Genomic DNA, 21,097 nt, shown 5'->3' with positions numbered 1-21,097 from the left:
CAGACACGAGCTGTCTAAGTCACCGCGGGTTAGAGAGCCTGTCAAGCTAACGGCACCTTTCGCCGTTCGCAGGAAGGATGCCAAAAATCAAGGGCTAATTATTAAGCACCCCAACCGCCCATCCCATCAGAAGCAGAAATGACGGACGCACTCGCATTCAAAGCATCTCGCCGTCAGAGGGGAAGGTGAATCGCACACAGTTACTGTGAACGTCAAGCTCTGCCGGGCCACGGTTGCACAAGTGGGGCCTCATTAACCTGCCCTGGCCTTTAGGTTTAACTCCAGGGCGACGTCGTCCACCTGCTCCCCAGAAGCCTGGACTGAGGCACTGGCCCCCCTGAGGTCTGGGGGGGGGGAAAAAAAAAACGAACTTCAGCAGATCCTGTCGACGCAAAGCGAGAGAGAGTAAACCTCGCCTGCTTCACCTAACCTGCTCCTGGGCCGGAACGCGCCGCGGCTTTGTCCTGGCTTCCGGCAAGGTCACAGCGGAAAGGCGTCACGTGTCTCCCGATCCCGGCCAGACTTTTAAAACCGCAGAGTCTGCCAAACCCCTACACACAGGCACCCTGCCAAGGATTGGTTTAGGGAACGAGAAAAAAGCCGATATTTTTCAAAAAGGCAGAAAACCACAAAGGTTACACAGACGCTGCTTACGCACGTCCAGCGCCGTCTCGCATAAGCCTAGGAGGGACCGTGGAACAACGTTACGTTTTTGGGCACTGAAGCCATGGAGCAAGCTTGGGTTTTTAATCCTGCATTTTCTGGGCATACAGAAAGTGGTCGAGGTCGTGATTGGGGGGGGGGGGGGGGTGGCTGTACTTTTTACACACACCGCCTCGGGGTTAAAACCTAGAGGCTCCTTCTCAGACAGAGCTACTCTTCTTAAAACCTGGCCGAGCCAGCCCGCTGCAGCACAGAGACAGCAGCAAGCCCGCACTCTCTGCCGTCTTCTGCAAGATCAGGAGACGCATCGCCGGGCGGAGGAGGAGAGCAGCAGTGACTCAGCCTCCCACACATACACACCCCCTTCCTTATCCCTTCTCCTATCCTTCACACTCTTTTCTGGCCAACTTCTTCTACAGTCTTTCTTAATAATCCCTTATCTTCTCCACATTACAGCATAACTAGTTTATAAGATCGGCTCCATTCAACCTGTGAGATGAGGATGCAAGCGGGGAGCAGCGACTTTAGAAGACTTTTAAGGTTAACAAGTAACAAACACAAAGGACAGCCATTTCGCTTTAGAAATAGGAATAACAGACCACTAATGGCCTCGGAAGGTTCAGCCTTCTGTGCTGGTCTGTCGTCACCATGGGACAAAGACCTTACAGTACCCCTTTCCTGAATGCCCTCCCGCTCGCCACAGGATTACCAAAGCAAAGGGCATTGACCCATTCTCACTAATAATGCCCTAAAAGCAGGTTAATCCTGGCAAGCATGCTCCTTCACCCACGACATGGGCCATCCTCTTTGGTTAGGGTACTACACTCAAAATAACTGAAAACCAGGACCTAAGCTTTCTTCAGAGGATCTGGGAATGGTGATAAATAGGAGGAAAGTCCTCAAGGTGCATATGAAACTTTTGAGAGATCCTGCTTTATATAATTTCTGCTGTATTCAGTCGAAAACTTCTGGCGATGTGACCTTGGCTGCGGCTGTGGAACAAGGTCTGAATCAGAGGACGTCAGCTTGCAGCTCCATGAATGCGATGCAACGAAAAGTTATGTGGAAAGGTCTGGGTGAGTCGAACCCTGAAAGATTATTCCTTTCAAGAGAAATCTGCTTTAAAGTTGGTACAAAGCCACGACTTAATCACTCATATGTTAAGGGCTCCTGTCCTGGAAACTTCTGAATGTCAGGTTCTGATGACAATGAATTTTGGTCAGATTTACCAAAATCAGAGATGCAGACACCCAGGAGCCTCCCTGGGGAGAAGCAGATGGCATTTTTTCTGATGGCAGCTCCTAATTCCCCACCCACACCCCCACCCCCACCCACACAAACAGGAGTCACTGCTACACCCAGCGTCTGCTCTCCTGAATATCCTAAAGGCTCAAAAATTATTTCATTTCGACCATGTGACGGGTCTCATTTAAGGTTTGCACCTTGAGGACTATAAAATTTGAACCTAAACAGATATTAGTTTAATCTCTGCGATGATCTATGCTATTAATATTTGTAAATATCTACTTTGACCAGAAATAAGACGGCGGATTGCCAGGATGTGTGGTATATGTGTGTTCTGAGACCGAAAGGGGAATTTGCCAGCCAGACAGAGTAACTCACAGGCAGATGTCCTACAGATGGGTTTCATGGCAGCTCGGCTGGGGGTGCAGCCGACTCAAACGGCCAGAGGTGTGGGTTTGATTCCGACCCCCACGCTCTCTGTGTGTGTTTGTGTGCAGCTTCATAGCTCTCTGTGCTTGCATGGCCTTCCTCAGCGTGCTGGTTCCCCCAGTCGAAAAAAGCTTAATTGTGCGTGTGGGTTTGCATGCACCGACAAAATGTCCCTGCTCCTCATCCGCTGTGCTGGATAAGCGATACAGGAGATGGACGGATGAAATAGCCTGGTAAGCCTATAAGATTGTTCCTTTTTTTAAGGAAAAAAAAACCTTTAAGTCAGCAAATCGTAGCAATTTAAAATCACATTCATGTTAAAGGCAGGGATTTAATTTTAAGTCCGGTACTGAGAACTTCTAAGTGTCAGGTTCTGATCACCATGTGACGCGACCAGGTTTTCCAAAACCAGTAACTCCGACGGCACAGATATTCCATCTTTCATCTGATGCACCTGCTCCACTTGTCCGGAAAGTTGGACACTGTAGCTGCTACTAAAAGCGCAGTGCGGGGTTACCTAAGCCAGTGAGTCGCTAGGCTAACTGTGAGGCTGAACCAATTAAAACAAACCCTAAATCGCGGCGCCTCCTTAGCTCCCATGAATAATTCCAGTCTTGTTTATTAGTCCTTGTTCCTTAATAGAAGAGAGCATCTGAATTATTAAAGACCTGACTGAGGGTGCATTTCGGCACTGCGCCACGGGGACGGAGAACGAGCGGGGGACAGCGTCAGCGCAAAACGGGAGGCTGAGACAAGGCAGACCCCAGCAAGCACCCCACTGGTGAATTCCTAAATCAGTTCGAGTGTAGATCTAGAAATCTATTATATTCTACAGTGAGCATTAACCGGGAGCGAGGATTCAACACCGCAATCTCCGCCACCTGGACCTGGTGGTCACCTGACACACGCTGCTGGGGGAACACATCATAATAGGCCAGTGTGAGATCATGGCACTGGGATTTTGGTGGGGGCTTTCCTCAAATACAGCTTTATGGAATACGACTGGGAAACTATCTGGGAACCCTCCGTGGTGCATTTATTTGCTTTAACATCAACAGACAGACAGGCAGACAGATCTGGGAGGCGAATCGAAAAAAGAGGGAGAGCTGGCAGAGTGAAGCCTGCGGGGGGCAGCAGCAGCACAGATCGAACAGACACACGGCTGAACCCAAGTGTCCAGAGACCTTGACCCATTCTTAATGAAATGAGGCAGTGTGGGTCATTGCCCCCAGCCCCCCTCCCGACACTCCAAGGACACACGCGCACCCTATTCCCAAACGCCGGGACCACCGGGAACCATCTCCGCGGATTAATTTCCCATTAATGTGTCACTTTTCCGGGGCTTGCTTCACGTCCCCATTGGAAGGGGAAACGACCTCGTTATGAAGACGAGGAAAACGTCCTGGAACAAAACCAATTAAGACAAATGAGCGTAAAGTTACCCCAGACGGCGAACAGAAATATTCTTAAAGTAGGATTTCTTCCAGGGGTCAGTACATTAAGTGATTTCGCCGCATTCCGGTAATTTCCATCGAAGAACTTAAACAGTACACACTGCAGGCGTGGCGCTGGCGAGCCTGTCTGGGGGGCTGCCAATGTTTTACTCACACAGCCAAGTGGGAGGTAAATCAGGAGAATTCCTTACTAGTTCCTCCAGATTCCAAGCGGCTCATCCGAGTCGCTCCCTGCTACCCTAACGGGAAGCTGCAAAAGCGCCCTGAGGTAACGCCTGGGCCCTGCTCGCTTCTCAGATATGTGGCTGGGTGGCACTTGATGGAGAGAGAGGGAGGAAGTAGCACAGTTGGTCATTAGCGCAGATAGCGTTATCGGAGCAGGCGTCGGCCCGTCGGCGCTCACGCCCTCCATGCAGGGCTGCCAGGCACAGCCACTACGGGACACATGCCAAGGATCTCAGGTTCAAACCCATCCAGCGCATCTGGGCTAAAGCAGAACCTCCTTCACACCCACTTTGCAAAGTGATAAAGTTCCCCACAAGCGCAACCTCCCAACTCTGAGTCCTTCATTCTACCGGACAGAGTTAAAAATGGAGGGGGGGGGGGGTGGTGCTGAGGTGCCCGTGAAAACTGCGGCCTTCATCATAATTAAGCAGCCCGTAGCTGCAGGATATCGATCGGGATCCCTAAGAGCAGCCGTCTAGAGGAGGTCATCAAATTCAGACAAGCCGCTCATTAATATACTATCACAGGGAAGAGAGGAATGGAGGGAAGATGGAAGATGGGGGGGAAGACGGGGAAGTTCTGGACATCCGTTTATGTCGTTTTAATTCTTTATTACCTCGCTTTCCTCCTCTTTAGGGGTAACTAAATGGTTGTGGGAGTAATGAAGACGACCTCGACTCGGGCACATAGCATCGATCATTAGCGGCCGCCGCTGGTGTTTATCATAAATCCCCCACAAGATAATTGCTCATTGATTTATCGGGGGGGGGGTCTGGCAGAAAGCCAAACTGATTGATACGTGTTGGGAGTAGGCTGTCGTCGAAGCGAGCCGCAGATCGCCACCTGCTATGGTACTGTGCTATGATACACAGGGTGCTGTTGAAGGGGACTGCAAGTGAAGCAGTGTATGACATCATAATCACATAAAATGAGGTCACCTTGGCCCCAGGACACAGCTAGACCCCCATGGCCACTGTACCCCCCCTCCCCTCTGTTTAAGCCCTAAGTCCACTCCCGCCCCACCAATAAAAGTCCATCCAACCATCCTAATGTCAAATAGCTGTTTTGCCAGGACGAGTTAGTCTATTGCAGATTAGGTGTCTATATCTTTGTGGGGACTCTCCATTCACGTCACGGGCATAAACCTAATCCAAACATGACAATCTTAACCCGACAGCACTAACCTTCATATTTTTAGTTTCTTGATTGCATTAACAGATCTTTGTACAATTGAGTTTCCCATTGAGAGGACTGAAAAAAATGGCCCCACAAGGTCAAAACAACAGGTTTTTATCGGTTTGTGGGGACATTTAGTCCCTAAAACGTACGTGTGTGTGTGTGTGTGTATATATATATATATATAATATATATATATACACACACACACACACACACACACACACACAGTATAGTGTGATATCAGGTGTCATGCTGGGGGTATCGAGAGCACGTTGTGAAGAGCAGCTGGGGGGGGGGTTACCTACCTTGGAAGTTCCCAGCAGAGAGGTACAGCCAAGTGAGCGCCGGGATGAAGAGGATGGCGAAAGAGGCGATGAAGAACTTCCTTCGCCCACGACACATTCCCAGCATCCTTTGGGGCACAGGTGGTAGTCTCAGGGGGCGTGGCAGCGTCTATGTAGGCGGCAGCTGGTGACGGGGTAGCCGCATGGCATGTTCTGTGGTAGTGGGGGGGAGGGGGTGTTGGTCAGCAATGTCCACAATAATCTCGGCATGCCAGGCAAATGCCATCGTTTTAAAGAAACCGCAACCGTTGGCCAGTCAGTTTGTGATTTCAGGGGCAAGACGGCAATACGGCATCCTGAAGACGACAAAAAGCTGAGCCAATAAAAGCAAACGAACCGACTATCTTCATACCATAGTAATATACACAGCATAAGGGCCCCTCCAGGGTGAGGCAGGTCAGTGGACGCCTAAAACGTGTGACTGAGGACCCCGCTATTGTGGAGCTGGTGCAGGCTGGTCATCACCCTTATTTATGTGGGTTACACCTGCATTTCAAGCCTGGAAGCAGCAGCTCTTCATCTGGCAAAGATGAGCAAATAGCTTTTCATTAGAGCTGCATTTGCTTAATTAGTCAGTAGACCCCAGTCCCCCCCCCCTCCGTCACACACACACTGGTCCAGAGCCTGAAATAGAAGACGCATCTCCATTAGGATGATGTTGAGGTAACATTTCTGAGGGCCAAACAGGCAAATGGCTTCCATCCAGTCATTTCCCAGAGCAATAGGAAACTGCAGAAGTCACACAGGACCTGGGGAATGGCAGGTGAGCGACATAAACGATCAGGGATAACGAACCCGAAAATTCTCCAAACCCATCATTTTTTTTTCTTACTTAACAGTTGCATGCTGTGCAAAAATAATATTTAGCCAAGCACCACGAGCATACGGGAGAACAAAAATGCTGACATCTGATTGGCCGCTACCCCAAAGGCGTGAGTCGGCACAAATCCACGCAAAGCCCGAGGCGGACGGAGCCAGCTCAGAAACCGCGGAAGGGAGCACCGCCACCTCGCAGGCATCAGACGAGGTCCCGTGATCGCGTAAAGAGGTCGTTATCCAGAGCTGATCCCGGCTTCCTGCCACAGTACACAGATATCCATGATCTGGTGACCCTGAGCCGACGTCTCTGTGCTCCACAGAACTCCACAGACGTAGCTGGGTTAAGTGGTTACTGGAACCAGATGGCTGGAGATCACAAGGGATGGAGGTTCTGATTCCCTCATCATGAACAAAACCTCACAGCTTACATCTCCCATTTACTTCATTAGCAGATGCTCTACGTCCAAAGCGAGGTAGCAAGGAAAGCTTGGGGTCAGACAGCAGGACCGACTGGCGTCCCGGGAGCAGCTGAGGTTAAGGGCCTTGACCGACGGCTGTGGCGGGCACGACATGCTTGTCGGCCTCAGCCGATCGAGCAAAGGAAGACGAGGACGGTGAAGCCTAAACGATGACAACAGGCTTCTAAAAACAGTGCCTCGCCTTTTTTTTTGGTGAGGGAGGGGGCAACACGCAGAGGAAACTCTGACAGTGTGTCAGTGCATTCCCATTAATTTGTTCTGAATACCAATTCAATTTGGAGCCCTATTTAGATCACCCTGAAAGACTGAGGAGCGAGAAGCTTGCCAGGGTTAAATGAGCCCATCAGACGCTGGAGACTCGCCGAATAATAATGCGTTCGCTGGGCTATGAATAATTCCAGCAATTCCTTAACCTTTGGGCCCCTGTTGCAAGTGGCTTCAGATTAATAGTGTGATCTCCATTAATGACATGACACGGAGGAGTGGAAGGGGGCGGCGGCCCCCGCGTTGGGGGGGGGCGGGGTACGGAAGTCACCGGCAAAGGCCGTGGGGTGTATTCGAAGGGCATCTCCCAGCTATCTGCCCCAGAAGAGGGGACAGAGGGAAGAGTCAGTGACAAGAAGATCACGAGTTCGAATACTTGGGTAGATAGCAGGGATTCACTGATGGGCCCCCCAGCAAGGCTCTTAACCCCAAGTTGCCTCAGGGATCGTCTGACCCGACTTTCTCAAAAAAAACACAAACATGTCACTTTGGATAAAAGTATCTGATAAATAAGTACAAATGAAAATGGCACCCGGGAAATGCGGCGGGGGGTTTGCGCCTTGGCGGACGTGCCGGATGTGAAGTCTTTCAGCCGGCAGGCAGGATGAGAAACAAGGTGCTGAGCTTCTCCCCCTTTAATCTCCCCGTGTCACATCCTGTAGTGTCACTAGCGGTAGCAAAACATCAATATGCTCCTCACACTTCCAGCCTGGGCCCCACACAGGTTTACAGGATTTAATATCCCAGCATTTATTCATGTCTCTCATGCTATTGACACTGAAACATCGAATTCCAATAACACCGACTATAGTATTACTGTTTCAAAAAGTCCCCTGGTGAGTGGAGTCCGGCAGTCCGGGGCGGACTGGCCGCTCGCTAGCTCGGGGGGGGCAGGAGTCGGGGCAGAAAGGTACGAGCTGGACTGCAGGACCCTTTGAGGAACTTCTGAAGACGAGCCCTTCAAGACCCAAAACAGACTCGTAAGCTGAAATGGGAGACCAGAGACAAGGTCCCACTGCCATCCCGTTGTATCATAGCACAGTACCATAGCAGTCCCACTGAGGAAACAAGACCCGGATAATCAGCCACACGGGATCTCTGACCACCGGGCTCTGAGGAAAGGGATTACCTAGATCCGCGGCGGGGTGCGGTTGCGGGGGGCGGGATTAAAGAGACCTGATCTAACATGGCTCACACTCAGAAGTGGAGTGCATGCAGCAGGAATGCAGAGGAAGGCTTATTCACTTTGAAAACGAGCTCGGAGAGACAGCGAGCTGGGGGGTGGGGGGGGCAGCACCAGACAGGCATCATCACACCAGAGCTATACACCAGGTAGCGAGAAGTAGCTGACCCTAACCCCCCCCCCCCCCCCCCGGACCTTGTGTTTACTCGTCCGCAGAACCTTCTGAACAGAAACGCCTCCATTTGATGGTGCTCTCTTCCCAAAATAGACCCTCAGAAGTTCTCTTTTCTAGGTCAAGACAAAGCTGCTCAAGAATATCCAAAATTGCCATTTTAAGGATGAGCTACTCAAGACATTTTATATAAATATATAATTTTCTTAAATAGTACGACATGACGCATTCGATGAGGCTGTGAATGCCATAACCCAAAAGCGGGAAGCTAACAGAGACACACCTCCCTGTGAGCATCACGCCATCTCTGCTTAATACCCAAAGTCCTCCAGAAGACCCCGCGCCACCCCACCCCCTACCTCTTATTTGCTGCCCCACTTCTGCATTGGGTCTCATTCTGAATCCCAAACATGATCGAGGGGCCAGAGGTGAACAGGGGGCCGAACTTCATCCAAGGGGCAGAAAGCAATTACATCTAAGCCAGCACCGTCGGCACCAACAACCACCACAGAATTACCGCGCTTTTCTTTAATGACAAATCCCTTTCTTGATAGTCCTGGTTCATTTTCAAGATATTAAGAATTCAACCCCCACCAAAGAGCCATACCTCACACACAAACCACTTCAGGGAAAGCCACGCCTGGGGGAGTGGTGTGGTTCTATGCGAGACAGCAGGCGGGAAATGGCCAGCAGGAAGCGGCGGGCGATGCGGGGGGTGGCGTCCTGACGGAGGGACACAGTGCCACGGCCTGTGGGAGGACAGGCTGACAGTCCTCCCCAGGATCGCATCTCCCAGTGCCCCTGGCCGCCGCCATCAGCGGCTCCTCTCACGCCAGGAAGACGTCAGCGACTGACAGGCCACCAGGATCCTCACCCTGCGCCTCATCACCGCGGGCCTGTCCCTGTTAGGAGTTACACCAGGACTCCGGCACACAGTATTACTGCTTAAACTTAATAAACTCTCCACTATTGTCCCCCCCCCCCCCCCCAAACACATTTGGGATGATAATATAATAATGCCGCTGACACTCCTTAAGAGGACCCAGGGGTGAGGGGGGATGGTTTCCTCGCCTAATAGGGCCATGCTGGAAATATGACCCCCCCCAGCCAAAAGGTGGAAAATGCAGCATGTTGCAGAGCAGCGTTTGCCACGCAGGAGCAGTCAGCCTGCTTCGGCATGTGGAGGGCAGCAGGACGGCTTCGGGCGAAGCCTTCAGGACTTAAAATGTGCGTCGCCCCCTCTGCCCATCCCCTGGCACAAAGCCACAACGGCTGTAGGCGAGACCCAGACGTGCAGCAGGAAGCCTCATTTTGTTGCAGAGGGAAATAAAATGGGCAAAATGAATTGAGGGGGAGACTTTGGAGGGGGGGGGGGGGTGATGACATATTGGATAAGGGCAGAGCGGGGGGGGGGGGGCGTTACAGCGTCAGGTCTGGCGGAAGCAAAGGTTGCTCCCCCCCCCACTAGTGGAATTTCTAAAGACTCCCCGGGCCGGACACCATATGCCCATACCTACCTGCCAAAGGGAACAGCCAGAGAGGTTCACCAAGCACTGAAATCAGGGGGGAGTCCGGAACTTTCCGCATGGAGCACTGGCATAGCGGAACCGTTTGGGTGGGGGGGGGTGTGTGGTTCGGTAGATGGCAGCACAAACGGTGGAGACAGCGACCGCGGCTTCGGAAGCAGCCATCAGAGGAAGAGGCCAGAGAGATGAACGTTGGCATTTACTGTTGGCGGGGGCCAAGCGGCACGTGGTACGGCCTGCCACTATGGGGGCACTGGCAGAGAGGCACCGCTGCGGCCGCAGCTCACTGCGGGTGCAGCCTGCAGCAAAATGCAAAGCTACTGCCGGCTGATGATTTTAGGCTTTACCAATAAATGTGTTTAACAGGAGGCGAGGTCTGACCCCCCCTCGTGTTTGGAAGCTCCCCAAGACTGGGTGTCATAAATGAAGCTGGGAATGTGATGGAGCTCTGCTACAATAGGGGGGGGCACACCAAGCTGAAAACGAAGGGAAAAAAGTACAGGGAGACCAATCAGAAGAAGAAAACCGTGGTTTGGTGGTGGTGGTGGTGGTGGGGTCACCATTTAAACAGCCTTCAGAAACGATGTCACTGGACGTGGATGCAGACGTCAGATGCGAATGCCGCCGAGCCCATAGCAGCAGGACGCGGCTTCACAGGCAGCGCAAAGACCTGCTCTCTCACTGCAAGAACTAGGAGCAGCACAAAAATAGCTGTGCCCAAGCGTTTCACACCGACACCCCCAGTCACGGTCGCCAGGCGAGATACCGGGAGCTGTGTCACCCAGTCAGGGAGCTCCGTGACAGGAGGAGGGTCATTTACAGGCTCGGGTCCAATTCACATTGTAGGGTGACACATCGATTCGGGTTCAGTAGGGAATGAGAACAGCACTGTTTCTAAACAGCAGCCCCCGAAACATGAAATAACGGCAAAGATTTAACCCCTCCCACCCCCGTATCGCATTAAAAAAATGATTAAAAATGAATGCGCTTCACTGTCCCCACACATCGGCTGCTTATCAGTAGTATTAGGCAAAATATATCAGTTCTTGGTATTGGTTTCACATCAGTGCACCCCTACAAAATGGGAAGGATTATCATGTGCTGTCAATCCCCATTGGGTGAAACTGCACGCTGACAGACAGTGGACCGCACCCCTGCCTATTAGCAGCTAACATGTATTAACCCTTCCCTGTACTGTGAGATCCACATTTATTTTCTCAACACTGGGTTACCCAAGAGAGATCCTGACTGAATGCTGAGTAAATATGCCATCAATACATAAATCAATAACTCATAACAAAAATCATTCACGCAGGAAACCTCAACAATAAAAGACGACTTTCATTTAGCACCTGTTGAATTATGGGCCTCGTTGCCTCAGGGCATGACTCCCACCACGGCCCGCTAAACCGTGACAGGGTCGATTAACGCCGACAGCCAGGGGCACAAAAACAGCATTCTGGGAGCCTATCACTGATGCCCGGGGGGGGCGCCGGCACAGTGGGCAACCCCTTCAAAGCCACCTATGTACCGAAAGAACCGGGAGCCCGACACATGCCTTCCCACAAACCGCCACACAGCACTGGGTACGTGCATCGGCCTGGTTATGGGCTCACACAGAAGTGGGAAGGCACACATGGCGGAGTTCGGGGCCGCTGCCCATGTGGGCCGAATGAAGAGAAAGTGCCCCCCGCTTCCCCCCCCCAGCTCTGCCCCCATCTGGCGAAGCACACGCCACTCAGGTGTGAAAACCACGGCCGACGGGTTCTGGAAGACAGAGTAAGCGAGCGAGCGACCGGTGATGGGAGGGAGTGGGTGGGGGACACGTGGAATCGTCGAGGGGGTGGGGGGCATCGCCTGTCCCCAGCTGACACCTCCACGCGGACCCACTGCCCTCTGTGGCTTTAGAAAACCGTACAAGCGACCATCATGAGAATTAATAACTGCCGCAGACCTCGCCTCTCCGTTCACAAAGTGAAGGCTTTCGGCCTGACCGTGGCTGGGCCGTTTCCCTGGGACGCTGCATCCTGAGCTGCTCCGCTCGCCATGGCGACGTGAGCCTGATGGAGAGTGACTTCCTGTCACCATGGAGATGCAATCTCGCTCCATGGACTGAGAATCCTTTTTTTTTTTTTTTTTTGTTGAATGATCCATTTACCCTTTTCTAAATGAGACGGTGCTCTGCCTGGGCAGCTGATCTGCCTTCATGCCGACATCTCGCCTCATAAAACCATACAAGTTCCCCTCAAACCTCAGAAAAAAAGGCAGCTTTTTTCCTTTTAAAAAAAAAAATAAATAAATAAAAATTGCCCATATCCATCTGAAAATAGGCATCTCCAGGTGTTGACAGGCAATTCCAAATGCCGTGCAGAGGAGGATCTCTTAATGTACAGACGGCCAGTCCCCTGTTTTTTAAAATAGCTTTAAGATAAACTGCAACTTAAGGTCCAGAGTAGGTTTGGAGCTCGACGGTTTTTGGGAAGCTTATTAATCAGGAGCTTGTGGTGCTGGAAATAGTAAAGGTTTTGGGGGGTGGGGGGGGGTCACTGCCTTGCCGAATATTCATCATTTAAAGGGCGTTAAGCCCCTCCTGTACTTGTAGGAAGCCCAAAGGATCTCTGGGAAGGAAAATTACTCTCTGGCCGGCGAACGCAAAGCAGCTCTCAGCAAAAGCCTCTGTGCACAGGTTATGTTACTAATTTTAATTTTATGACACTTTAAAAGGGACCGCCGATGTTTATTTATGAACATGACAGGGGAGAGACTCTGGAGTGCAAATCTAACCCCGGAGCCTTAGATGGGGGGTAGGAGTCGCGCTTTTAAAAACACAGATTTCCACACCCGGTGACTAACTCAGCTTGACCCAGTCATTCACAGGCCCCACCCCCGGAAAAGCCCCAAGAAGCCTGCTGCCCCTTAGCTGTAGCTGGATGTGCCAACGTGGACCGGGCACCAGGAGTCAGAATGTAATCCAATTGTCCGAAGCCCACCTGAGATAGGACACCGGAACCGTGCAATGAAATGGAAATGCCTGAGAGCCGGGCGACACCCCTCCTCCAACGGATTTCATGCCATTAACGATGTCATTAGCTATGGCAGCGGGGGAGTGCGCCGGGGGCCCAGATCAGACGCCACTCTGCATGCTCACCTACGCCTCTCCCTCCCCCTCTCCAAACAGGGGCCGTGCAAACTAATTGCAATTAGTGTAAGTCGGGGTCGTGGGTGCCGTCCGCGTTACACTGCGACACGACGAAAGCGATCCTGACTAACAGGGCACCTGGATCACCAACACCCCCCCCCCCCCCCCCGCTTCACCAGGGGGCCTTAGGTGGCACCAGAACTTGCCGCCTTCCGCCCTTTTCTCCATAAAATATGGTTATTTAAAGTTGTTGTGTGGCTTCTTTAATATAAAGTTCAACAGCAATTGCTCTCCTGGCATTTGATTTAAAAAAAATTACAATATAGTCATAAAATTAAAGGATTTTGCAATAACCCCTCAGCCAATCTGACCTGATAGACTGTTAGAAATGCTGTACAATGCTCGAGTATGATCATGGTACTTTTGAAACTCATTTACACCATTAATGATTTAGGTCCCCATCTGTCAGTTACTCTCTGTGGCCTGAAATTGTACCTATTTATACAGCTGCATGTTTTCATTTATTTAAACCCCAAACTTCAGGTATGAATGCTTAACCGCTACACTACCTACTGGCACAAAATGCTGCTGTAGCTCTGAACGGGAACGACATCTGTGGGGGGGGGGGGGGGGGGGGGGAGAATCAGCAAGAAGTAAATTTCCATTAATTTGCATCGGCAGACTATCTGCTCGGCAGCTTTCACATGGTGAGAAATCAAAAAAATAGGAAAACAGATACAAACAGCCTTTTCATTTTTAAAAAAGTCACTGTTTCTCTTGACATAGCAACAGCAGCAAGAGTGACGGAGCATCAGCAGATAAACATCGGCGGGGGTGGGGGGTGGGGGTGGGGGAGGGGGGGGGCTGTCCTCCCTCCCAGCTCACAGCTCCCGTTTCGGACGCGATCAGACGCCCCGAAAAAGAGGACGCGTCACAAGCGGAGCCCAACACGCCCCACGCTCCCTCCGCCGCAAGTCCCGGCTATCCGACAGGGAGGCGCGCTCGTCTGTGCCAGAGAGAAACGCTCTTTGTTGTGCACTTCCAGCTGGGGGGGGGGGGGGGGGTGGACGCAGTCATCTTTTAGTGTGGAGGTCCCCTCACCCTCTGAGAGGCGGGGTGGCCCCGTCGATAATCAAGGGTGCCAATCAAGGAGTGAGGCCGCACCTGGGGCCACCAAGGAAACAGAATGGATTAAGAGGGAGGCACGTGCCAGGAATGAGGAACACCCCGCCATATATCCTCAGCCAATCATGCTCTGGCCTCAGAAATCCACGCCAGCCCATATTTAAAGAGACACACGCGAGGATACACACAGCGACACACCTGTTGCCCACAGACTGACCCAATCGCAAGTCATAATCCATCAGCCGCGACCACAAACCCTCAACCATCAAATCACCGCTCCCTTCTGCTCAGCACTGGTCCCGAGGGTGGTGGGGGGTGGGGGGGTGCGGAATGCCATCGCTCATTCAGGAAACGGTGCCATGACCTGCCGCACCCCCCCCCCCCCAACTCGCACCAACTAAAATAATCACGGTGGGCTGGGCAGCAGGGTGACGGATTGCACTTCATCACCAGCACTCTCCGGCACTTTGTAGGTCAAGTTCCACTGGCCGGGAGGAACACCACGGACATGCTTCGGCTTGGCAACCCCTATCCCACTGACACAGCCAACCGGTGGGCACGGCGAGCACTCCGAGCCCAAAGGCGGGGCGCCCGGGGGCAGCCCAGATGTTCCTCGGCGATACCAAAGCGGGCGATCTCTCACAGTCATCGTCCACCGACAACTTCATCCATTACCGGCATGTGCTGGGGGGGCGACCGCAAGCCGGCGACTCCTCTGTCCTTGAAGACGTGTCACTGTCCCCAGATTGTACTGCAGCAAAAATTTATTAAAATACTTTTACATAATAGAGACCATGAGGGAGCACTTCAAGTACAAAGACTACGTGCTTTAACAGACACAAAGATCGGTCTATCGCTTTAGTCGGGAGTGTAGGCAAGTTTAATACTAAAAGCAACATAAATGGGTAAACATGCAGTAACTTATTTTTTTAATGCAACATTCTTTTAAACCCGGCAGTTACGGTTCAAAGGGAGACAGAAAAGCAGCTTGGTGAAAGTGGTGGGGGGGGACTCGCAGGTTTAAATGCACTCTGAAGGAGGTACCGTGCAGTCAGACTGCAAGCTTCATTACAGGAGAGTGTGCATGTGGTCTGCTAACGGCGCGGCAGTCTGTCCGACAACTTCCTGATGTCACGCATTCAGCTCTTGCTACCATCAGAACTTGGCATTTCTGCTGCCTAAGAGCAGTCAGACTGAAAACCATCGTTAAGTTACTTCAGCAATTTTTCACACTATTGAAACAAAACGCGTTGCTGCCTCAAAGCCCCCCATGTGCAGTTCAGTCACATGGGCCTGCGGGGGTATGAGGTCGGGACCGCCACTCGAGTTTGTGCTGGATCTGACCTTTGACATCCACAGTTTATGCGCGGGCTGTAAAACTGGCTTCTATGGTGGCAACAACAAGTGAACTGGCAGCTCAAACAGTGCCGGTAATTAGCAGTCATTATCAAATTTATGCGCATACTAAAAACTGCAAAGGAGGCCATGTGTGTCTCATGTGAATATCATCCATTCTGAACTCAACGCTACACAATTATCTTCGCAGAACCATTTCTGCTGGAACACAGAGCGTTCGATCCAGATGTGCAGGACAAATGAGATATAAATTATTATACTTCCATCTAACTTGTGCTAAAATACCTTCTGCTGCTCTAAACCAATTTCAGAGAATCTACAGCACCTGGGTTATAAACAAGAGTCGATCAGATCAAATCAAGAGCAAAAAGAGCCGACAGGCTGCCTGAAACACAACCCAAATTTCAGGTTGACCTCTCCCTAAAGAAAAAACCCACAACCAACATGCACTCAAAAGCTTTGGTATGTAAATAGAAGACACACTATCAAAAGGCAGTGATATTAAACTAAAGGAAAGTACTGACATCTTCTGCAGAAGCACCATTGGATGGATTGTGATAAAGAGAAATCCAGCTCAGGAGAAAAGTCAGCCAGTGGCATTAGGGGTCATACTTCCCTCATGAATATTCATGACGTTCACTGGTCACATGACTTGTCATAAAACCAATCAGCGACCAGCCAAGCCAATGCCAGGTTCCACTCAGCCGTTGTGCAGATATGGACGCTGGCAGCCAGCATCCAACACTTACAGTTCCGCTCGACTGCAATGCAGATCCTGCAGCCGCCGTCCAGCGGGTTCCGCTCCACCACTATGCAGATCCACCCGTCAGCACCCAGCGCCACTCAGTTCCACTCCGTCGCACAGATCCAGCGGCCAGTCCAGCGTGTCCCCCGCTGGCGTGCTGCCCGTCCGCCATTCGGCTCGCTAATTCGGGGGGGGGTTGACGTTAATACAGAATCCCACGTGCGGAACGCCAAATATGCTGCTGTGTCATCAAGTTCAGAACCCACGCCCTTCCCCCGAGAACGGTAATGCCTTACTGTTAGCTGGTCCAAACCCCATCTCATCTCAGAATTGCAAACATGACTCAAAGGCTCTGGGTAGAACGTGGCTTCCAAGCACCGGAAAATCCAAGGGCTGTGATTTCACTCGGAATGCCGCATCCTGGCTACAGAAATCCGAGCTTGGCCCGAGTCCCTCCGTATTAACCGACCACAACCCCCTCTCTCTTTATTAGGGGATGATCTTTAAAAATCAAGGGGGGAGGACGGGGAAGTCAGTCCACCAATGGCCAGTCAGAGAAGTTGGGGGAAGACCCTTCCACCAGATCCCTCCAATCTGTAGTTGGGGGGAGCAGGCTTTGCCAATGCAATAGACGTCAGCTTACCAGGTCAGAGCCCCCAGCACCCACAGGGGCAAAGGTGGTGATCCTGATGGCCGAGATACAAACCTCATACCCAAAAAAAGGCGGGGGCAAATGGAGCAGGCTGGGTATATCTGTCACACAGGACCCCAGGGCTGCCCGCATGTCTGCCTGTTTGGCAGGCACATGCCCTCTAGCTTCTGGTCAAAAAACGGATGATTTTCTAAATAGTGGTGACCTTTCCATGAAATCTAAAGCTACAGACTCCCTGCTCTTCTGTCAAACAATAGTGCAGTAATCTCTACACAAAATACACAAATATCACAATGTCGCTGCATCAGATAGAGGTATTCTCCGCTTTACGGCACTGCGCTTTTACGAAACACTTACGTTAGCGCCTGTTTTCGCTAACGGAGAGAATTACGCAAAGGATTTTTGCTTTTACAAAAAAAAAAACAAATGACAAAAGTAACAATAGCATTTCGTTTTTGTTTATCAGCGGACCACTTACAGATATACAGTCATGCGACACATAACGATGTTTCGATCAACGAGGGACAGAATATGACTGCGGTGAAAACTCCTATTGCCTAGTTAAGCCGTAGCCATCGTAAAAAACGTAGCACAACGAATTACTCATGTTTGCGGAGATGCTGGTGTAAACAAACCTACTGTGCTGCCAGTCGTTTAAAAGTATCGCACATACAATCACGAACAGTGCATATCACATGATAATGATGAACAGTACCGTAGCTATTCACTAAATTATACTTCATACTGTTACTTCGAGTATGACACACAGCCTAGGTGTGTAGTAGGCGATGTCATCGAGCTTTTTGTAAATACACTCTGATGTTCACACAATCACAAAATCACGCGCATTTCTCAGAACGTATCCGTCGTTAAGTGACACATGACTGTATTGATGCTGGTAAGTGAAACGACACTGTACGTACATTATATCTACTTTATATAGGCTGCATATTTATCCTACCATGCCAGCTTTTACTATACGGGTAGCGTTACTTTAGGTTTTGTGTGTTATCTGGGTTGATTTAGTAGGTTATTCATTTGGACTGGGAAAGCCTTTCCCCAGATTTCCTCCATGTAAGTTAATAGCAATTACGTATTTGCCTTATGCCATTTTGGCTTTCAAAAGGTTTCATAGGGACGCTCTGCTTTCATAAAGAAGGGGATACCCATACTATTCAAAAGGCTGCGGTTCTCTTTGCCCCCCACCCCGCCCACACCCTTCAGCCCTCTGAGGAATACGCCAGGATGGGCTCAATTTAAAGATGCCCACAAACTCGGCTGTTTAATACTCGTCTTCCCAAACAAATACCGGTATCGTTTAACTGTGCAAAAGCAAGTCTGACCCACAGAGCCACTACAAGCATCAAGTGACCCTTGAAATGGAATCTTAGCTTATGTTAATACACAGCTGCCTAATGACATGTAATCTACTGCAAACTACAGTAAATACCCTCGGATAAAACAGTCACTTTACACCATTGAAACATGAAATGTTTCTTAAAAGTGTCTCATAAAAATTAGCAAATTAATAATAATAATAATAATAAATCTAAATACATCTAAACAGAATACTTGTGCATTATACACAAATTTGTAAGGTTTAGTTTTTCTCAGGGGTATTTATTTCACGGAGATTTGCATGATTTGACCAAGCTGCTCACAAAGAGATCAGCAATGACACACTCATGCTTGGACTTGTTATAAGAATTTATCTTAAGGTGTCACATGAAAAGCCAACCGGGGACTGGCAGTCTCGGGGAGGCCTTAAATTAGACGCGGGTGAACAACAAGACTACTGACCCCCCCCCCCCCCAGCCAGACATTAAGACCAGTAACACGACCTGCGATCGCTTCCCAGGGACTTGCCGTTCGAAATCAATGGACGTCAGCCTAGATGCGCGCTTATCGGTCAAGACCTCATTCCGGCACCGAGCGTGAAGTTCATCTGCGTCAACGAGATCAGTCGACCCGAAAAAGAAATCCATGCAAATCGATTTCAGATTTCCGACTTTTCAGTCGATCGGTCACACTCCTGGACAAAATTGTACCGTCATTAATACAAGTAATTGGTCCATCTAGTGATGGCGGAGAGTCCCCGTGTTAATGCCCGACCGCGCTGACTATCCGTCTGCGCTACAAAAGTACCACATACCACCCGTGCGTGAACGTACAAGTTAATTTACATACGTCTTAATGCTGTAACCAACAGTAACTCATGAAATTTTGCTCCAAAAAACAGGGGAGACAATGCTAATTATAATTACCCACATGACATTTATAAACAGATGCGTGAAGATAATAAACATGAACCCCGTGTCGCTCATTTAAACAAGATAAACTTTCCGCATATTTATCCCCATGTTAGGAAGAATTTAGAGCATGATCATTAGTAATTAATAAGTATGTACCAATTCTGAGTTTACCTGTCTTGCAAACGGTGCCTGAACTCTGCCGGGAGTTTGTAAAGAGTGATCCGTACCTTAACGGGAGTTGCGGAGATGCCCAGTCCACCACGTGTGCTGGGGGGATGGGTCACGCAGAGCCGGTCCTCCCGATCACCCAGCTAGGCGTCGGCGCATCAGCCCCCGAGGCTCCAGCCCCCGCCCCCGGCGGCTCGTCGAAGACCTCTCAGCATCAGGTGGAGATGTTTAGGTGCGCTGTCCCCCTCCCCGCATACTGCCCCGCAGATTGTTACAGCTTAACCCCGCTGCCGGATCAGGCTGGGAAGCGCCTGGGGCCGCGCAGAAATAATGTGGTCCGCTCGTTCCCAGCACCTCCTGTCGTCAAATGGCCAACATGAGGTAAATCACGCCAAACTTGGTGGTGTCCTTCATGCGATATTCTCCCACCGATCTTCCATTATTACTGCTTTACAGGAGCCCAGTACCATCAACCGCAATCCGAATACCAGAACAGCCGTCTATCTAAATAGTATCAAACACGGCAAATAATATAATTTGTTACAGTTACTACAGGACTGACGTGCGTGAAGTCGGTCTTACTCGCATTTATGCACTGATCTCACTGACAACAAAACAAGGGATCCTTTGTCCGTATTAGTCCGGCACAGTTTCACAAATATCACCGGCAGATAAATAAGCCGCACTTTCAGGCAGCAGGTAACGCTGCCCGTACTTAAGAAAAGCTGCCAGCAAAGGACGCAGCGAGGTTTGTTTTCGGCAATCGGCTTTCCCGGATTTACTTAACAGGAAAGATTGCCTTTAAAAGACTCTTCAAGAAAAGCAAGAAAAACAAATCGGCCGTGGCTTTAAGTGGATAGGAGGAGAGCCTTTTTTAGATGATCGACAAACACTCCACGCTTCTTCCTTTAAAATATGTATATATGCCGTTTTCCCCGGAAAAGCCCTTCAAATCGCTTTCATGGGACAGCTTCTCGAAACTGGCTTTGAAGCGTTTAAGTGTCCAGCCATCCAGTCGGTATCGGGCGAAAAGCGGCGATCCTCCCCCCTGTATTGACGGAGGGCCTCGTATTTGAAGAGGAGAAAAAGAAAGGGGGGAGGAAAAAAGCAGAGTTTATTTCAGAGATCTGTAAAGGGATACTGCATTTAGATTCCTCCCTCGTGTGGCGCTCCTTTCAGTGGCAGAGTAGCTGTAGACGATGAGCCCAGCAACCTGCCGTACAGAGGAGTAATCGGGCAAAGCATCCCTCTCCCAAGCCGGAGGGAGAGGCCAGTAAGATGGCCTTGCAGCGAGCGTCACGTCCCTGTCTCCGCACACGAACTGCGAGCTCTTCCGCGGTCGACGACGCGCCGTCCTTTTCGGCTGTAGCGGCCGTGCGCCCCGCTTTCACAGCGGCCCTGCCGTACTCTTTCCCCGGTCTCCCCTGGTTTTCCCCCACCCTCCTCTCCTGACGGGCCGGAAGCGTCCAATCTGCGCCGGCGGACGCCGCGTCGCTCATCCCCGGGCGAGCGCGAAGTAAAACACGGGGGCTCGGTCGGGGATGGATTGGATTCTGGGAAAACGCGTGCGTTTGAACGCCAGCATAATAATAATAATAATAATAATAATAATAATAATAATAATAATAATAGTTGCAAAACAATCGAATACAAGGTGAAAATTATCGTAAGAGGCTTC

General features: G+C 50.6%; 1 protein-coding gene across 3 annotated transcripts in view; it reads right to left on the bottom strand.

Annotated features, from left to right (window-relative positions):
- large1 (LARGE xylosyl- and glucuronyltransferase 1) overlaps positions 1-20,862 on the bottom strand; it is a 59,860-nt gene extending 38,998 nt beyond the window's left edge. Inside the window, exons 1-2 of one of the 3 annotated variants that reach the window (XM_049015771.1) lie at positions 19,423-20,862; positions 5,501-5,692 (exon numbers count right to left, since the gene is read on the bottom strand). In XM_049015771.1, the coding sequence (XP_048871728.1) occupies positions 5,501-5,606 (106 nt within the window). In that variant the 5' untranslated portion in view covers positions 5,607-5,692; positions 19,423-20,862. Of the gene's footprint in view, positions 1-5,500; positions 5,693-16,351; positions 16,499-19,422 lie in introns of those variants that run through there. The other 2 variants (XM_049015762.1, XM_049015780.1) reach the window with 2 other exon arrangements.
- Between the last annotated feature and the right edge of the window lie 235 nt (positions 20,863-21,097).

This window comes from Brienomyrus brachyistius, chromosome 1 (genome assembly GCF_023856365.1).
Source record: "Brienomyrus brachyistius isolate T26 chromosome 1, BBRACH_0.4, whole genome shotgun sequence".
NCBI classification, from domain to species: domain Eukaryota; kingdom Metazoa; phylum Chordata; class Actinopteri; order Osteoglossiformes; family Mormyridae; genus Brienomyrus; species Brienomyrus brachyistius.
Note: the sequence above shows the minus strand (reverse complement) of the source record. Positions and strands in the feature narration are given on the sequence as shown.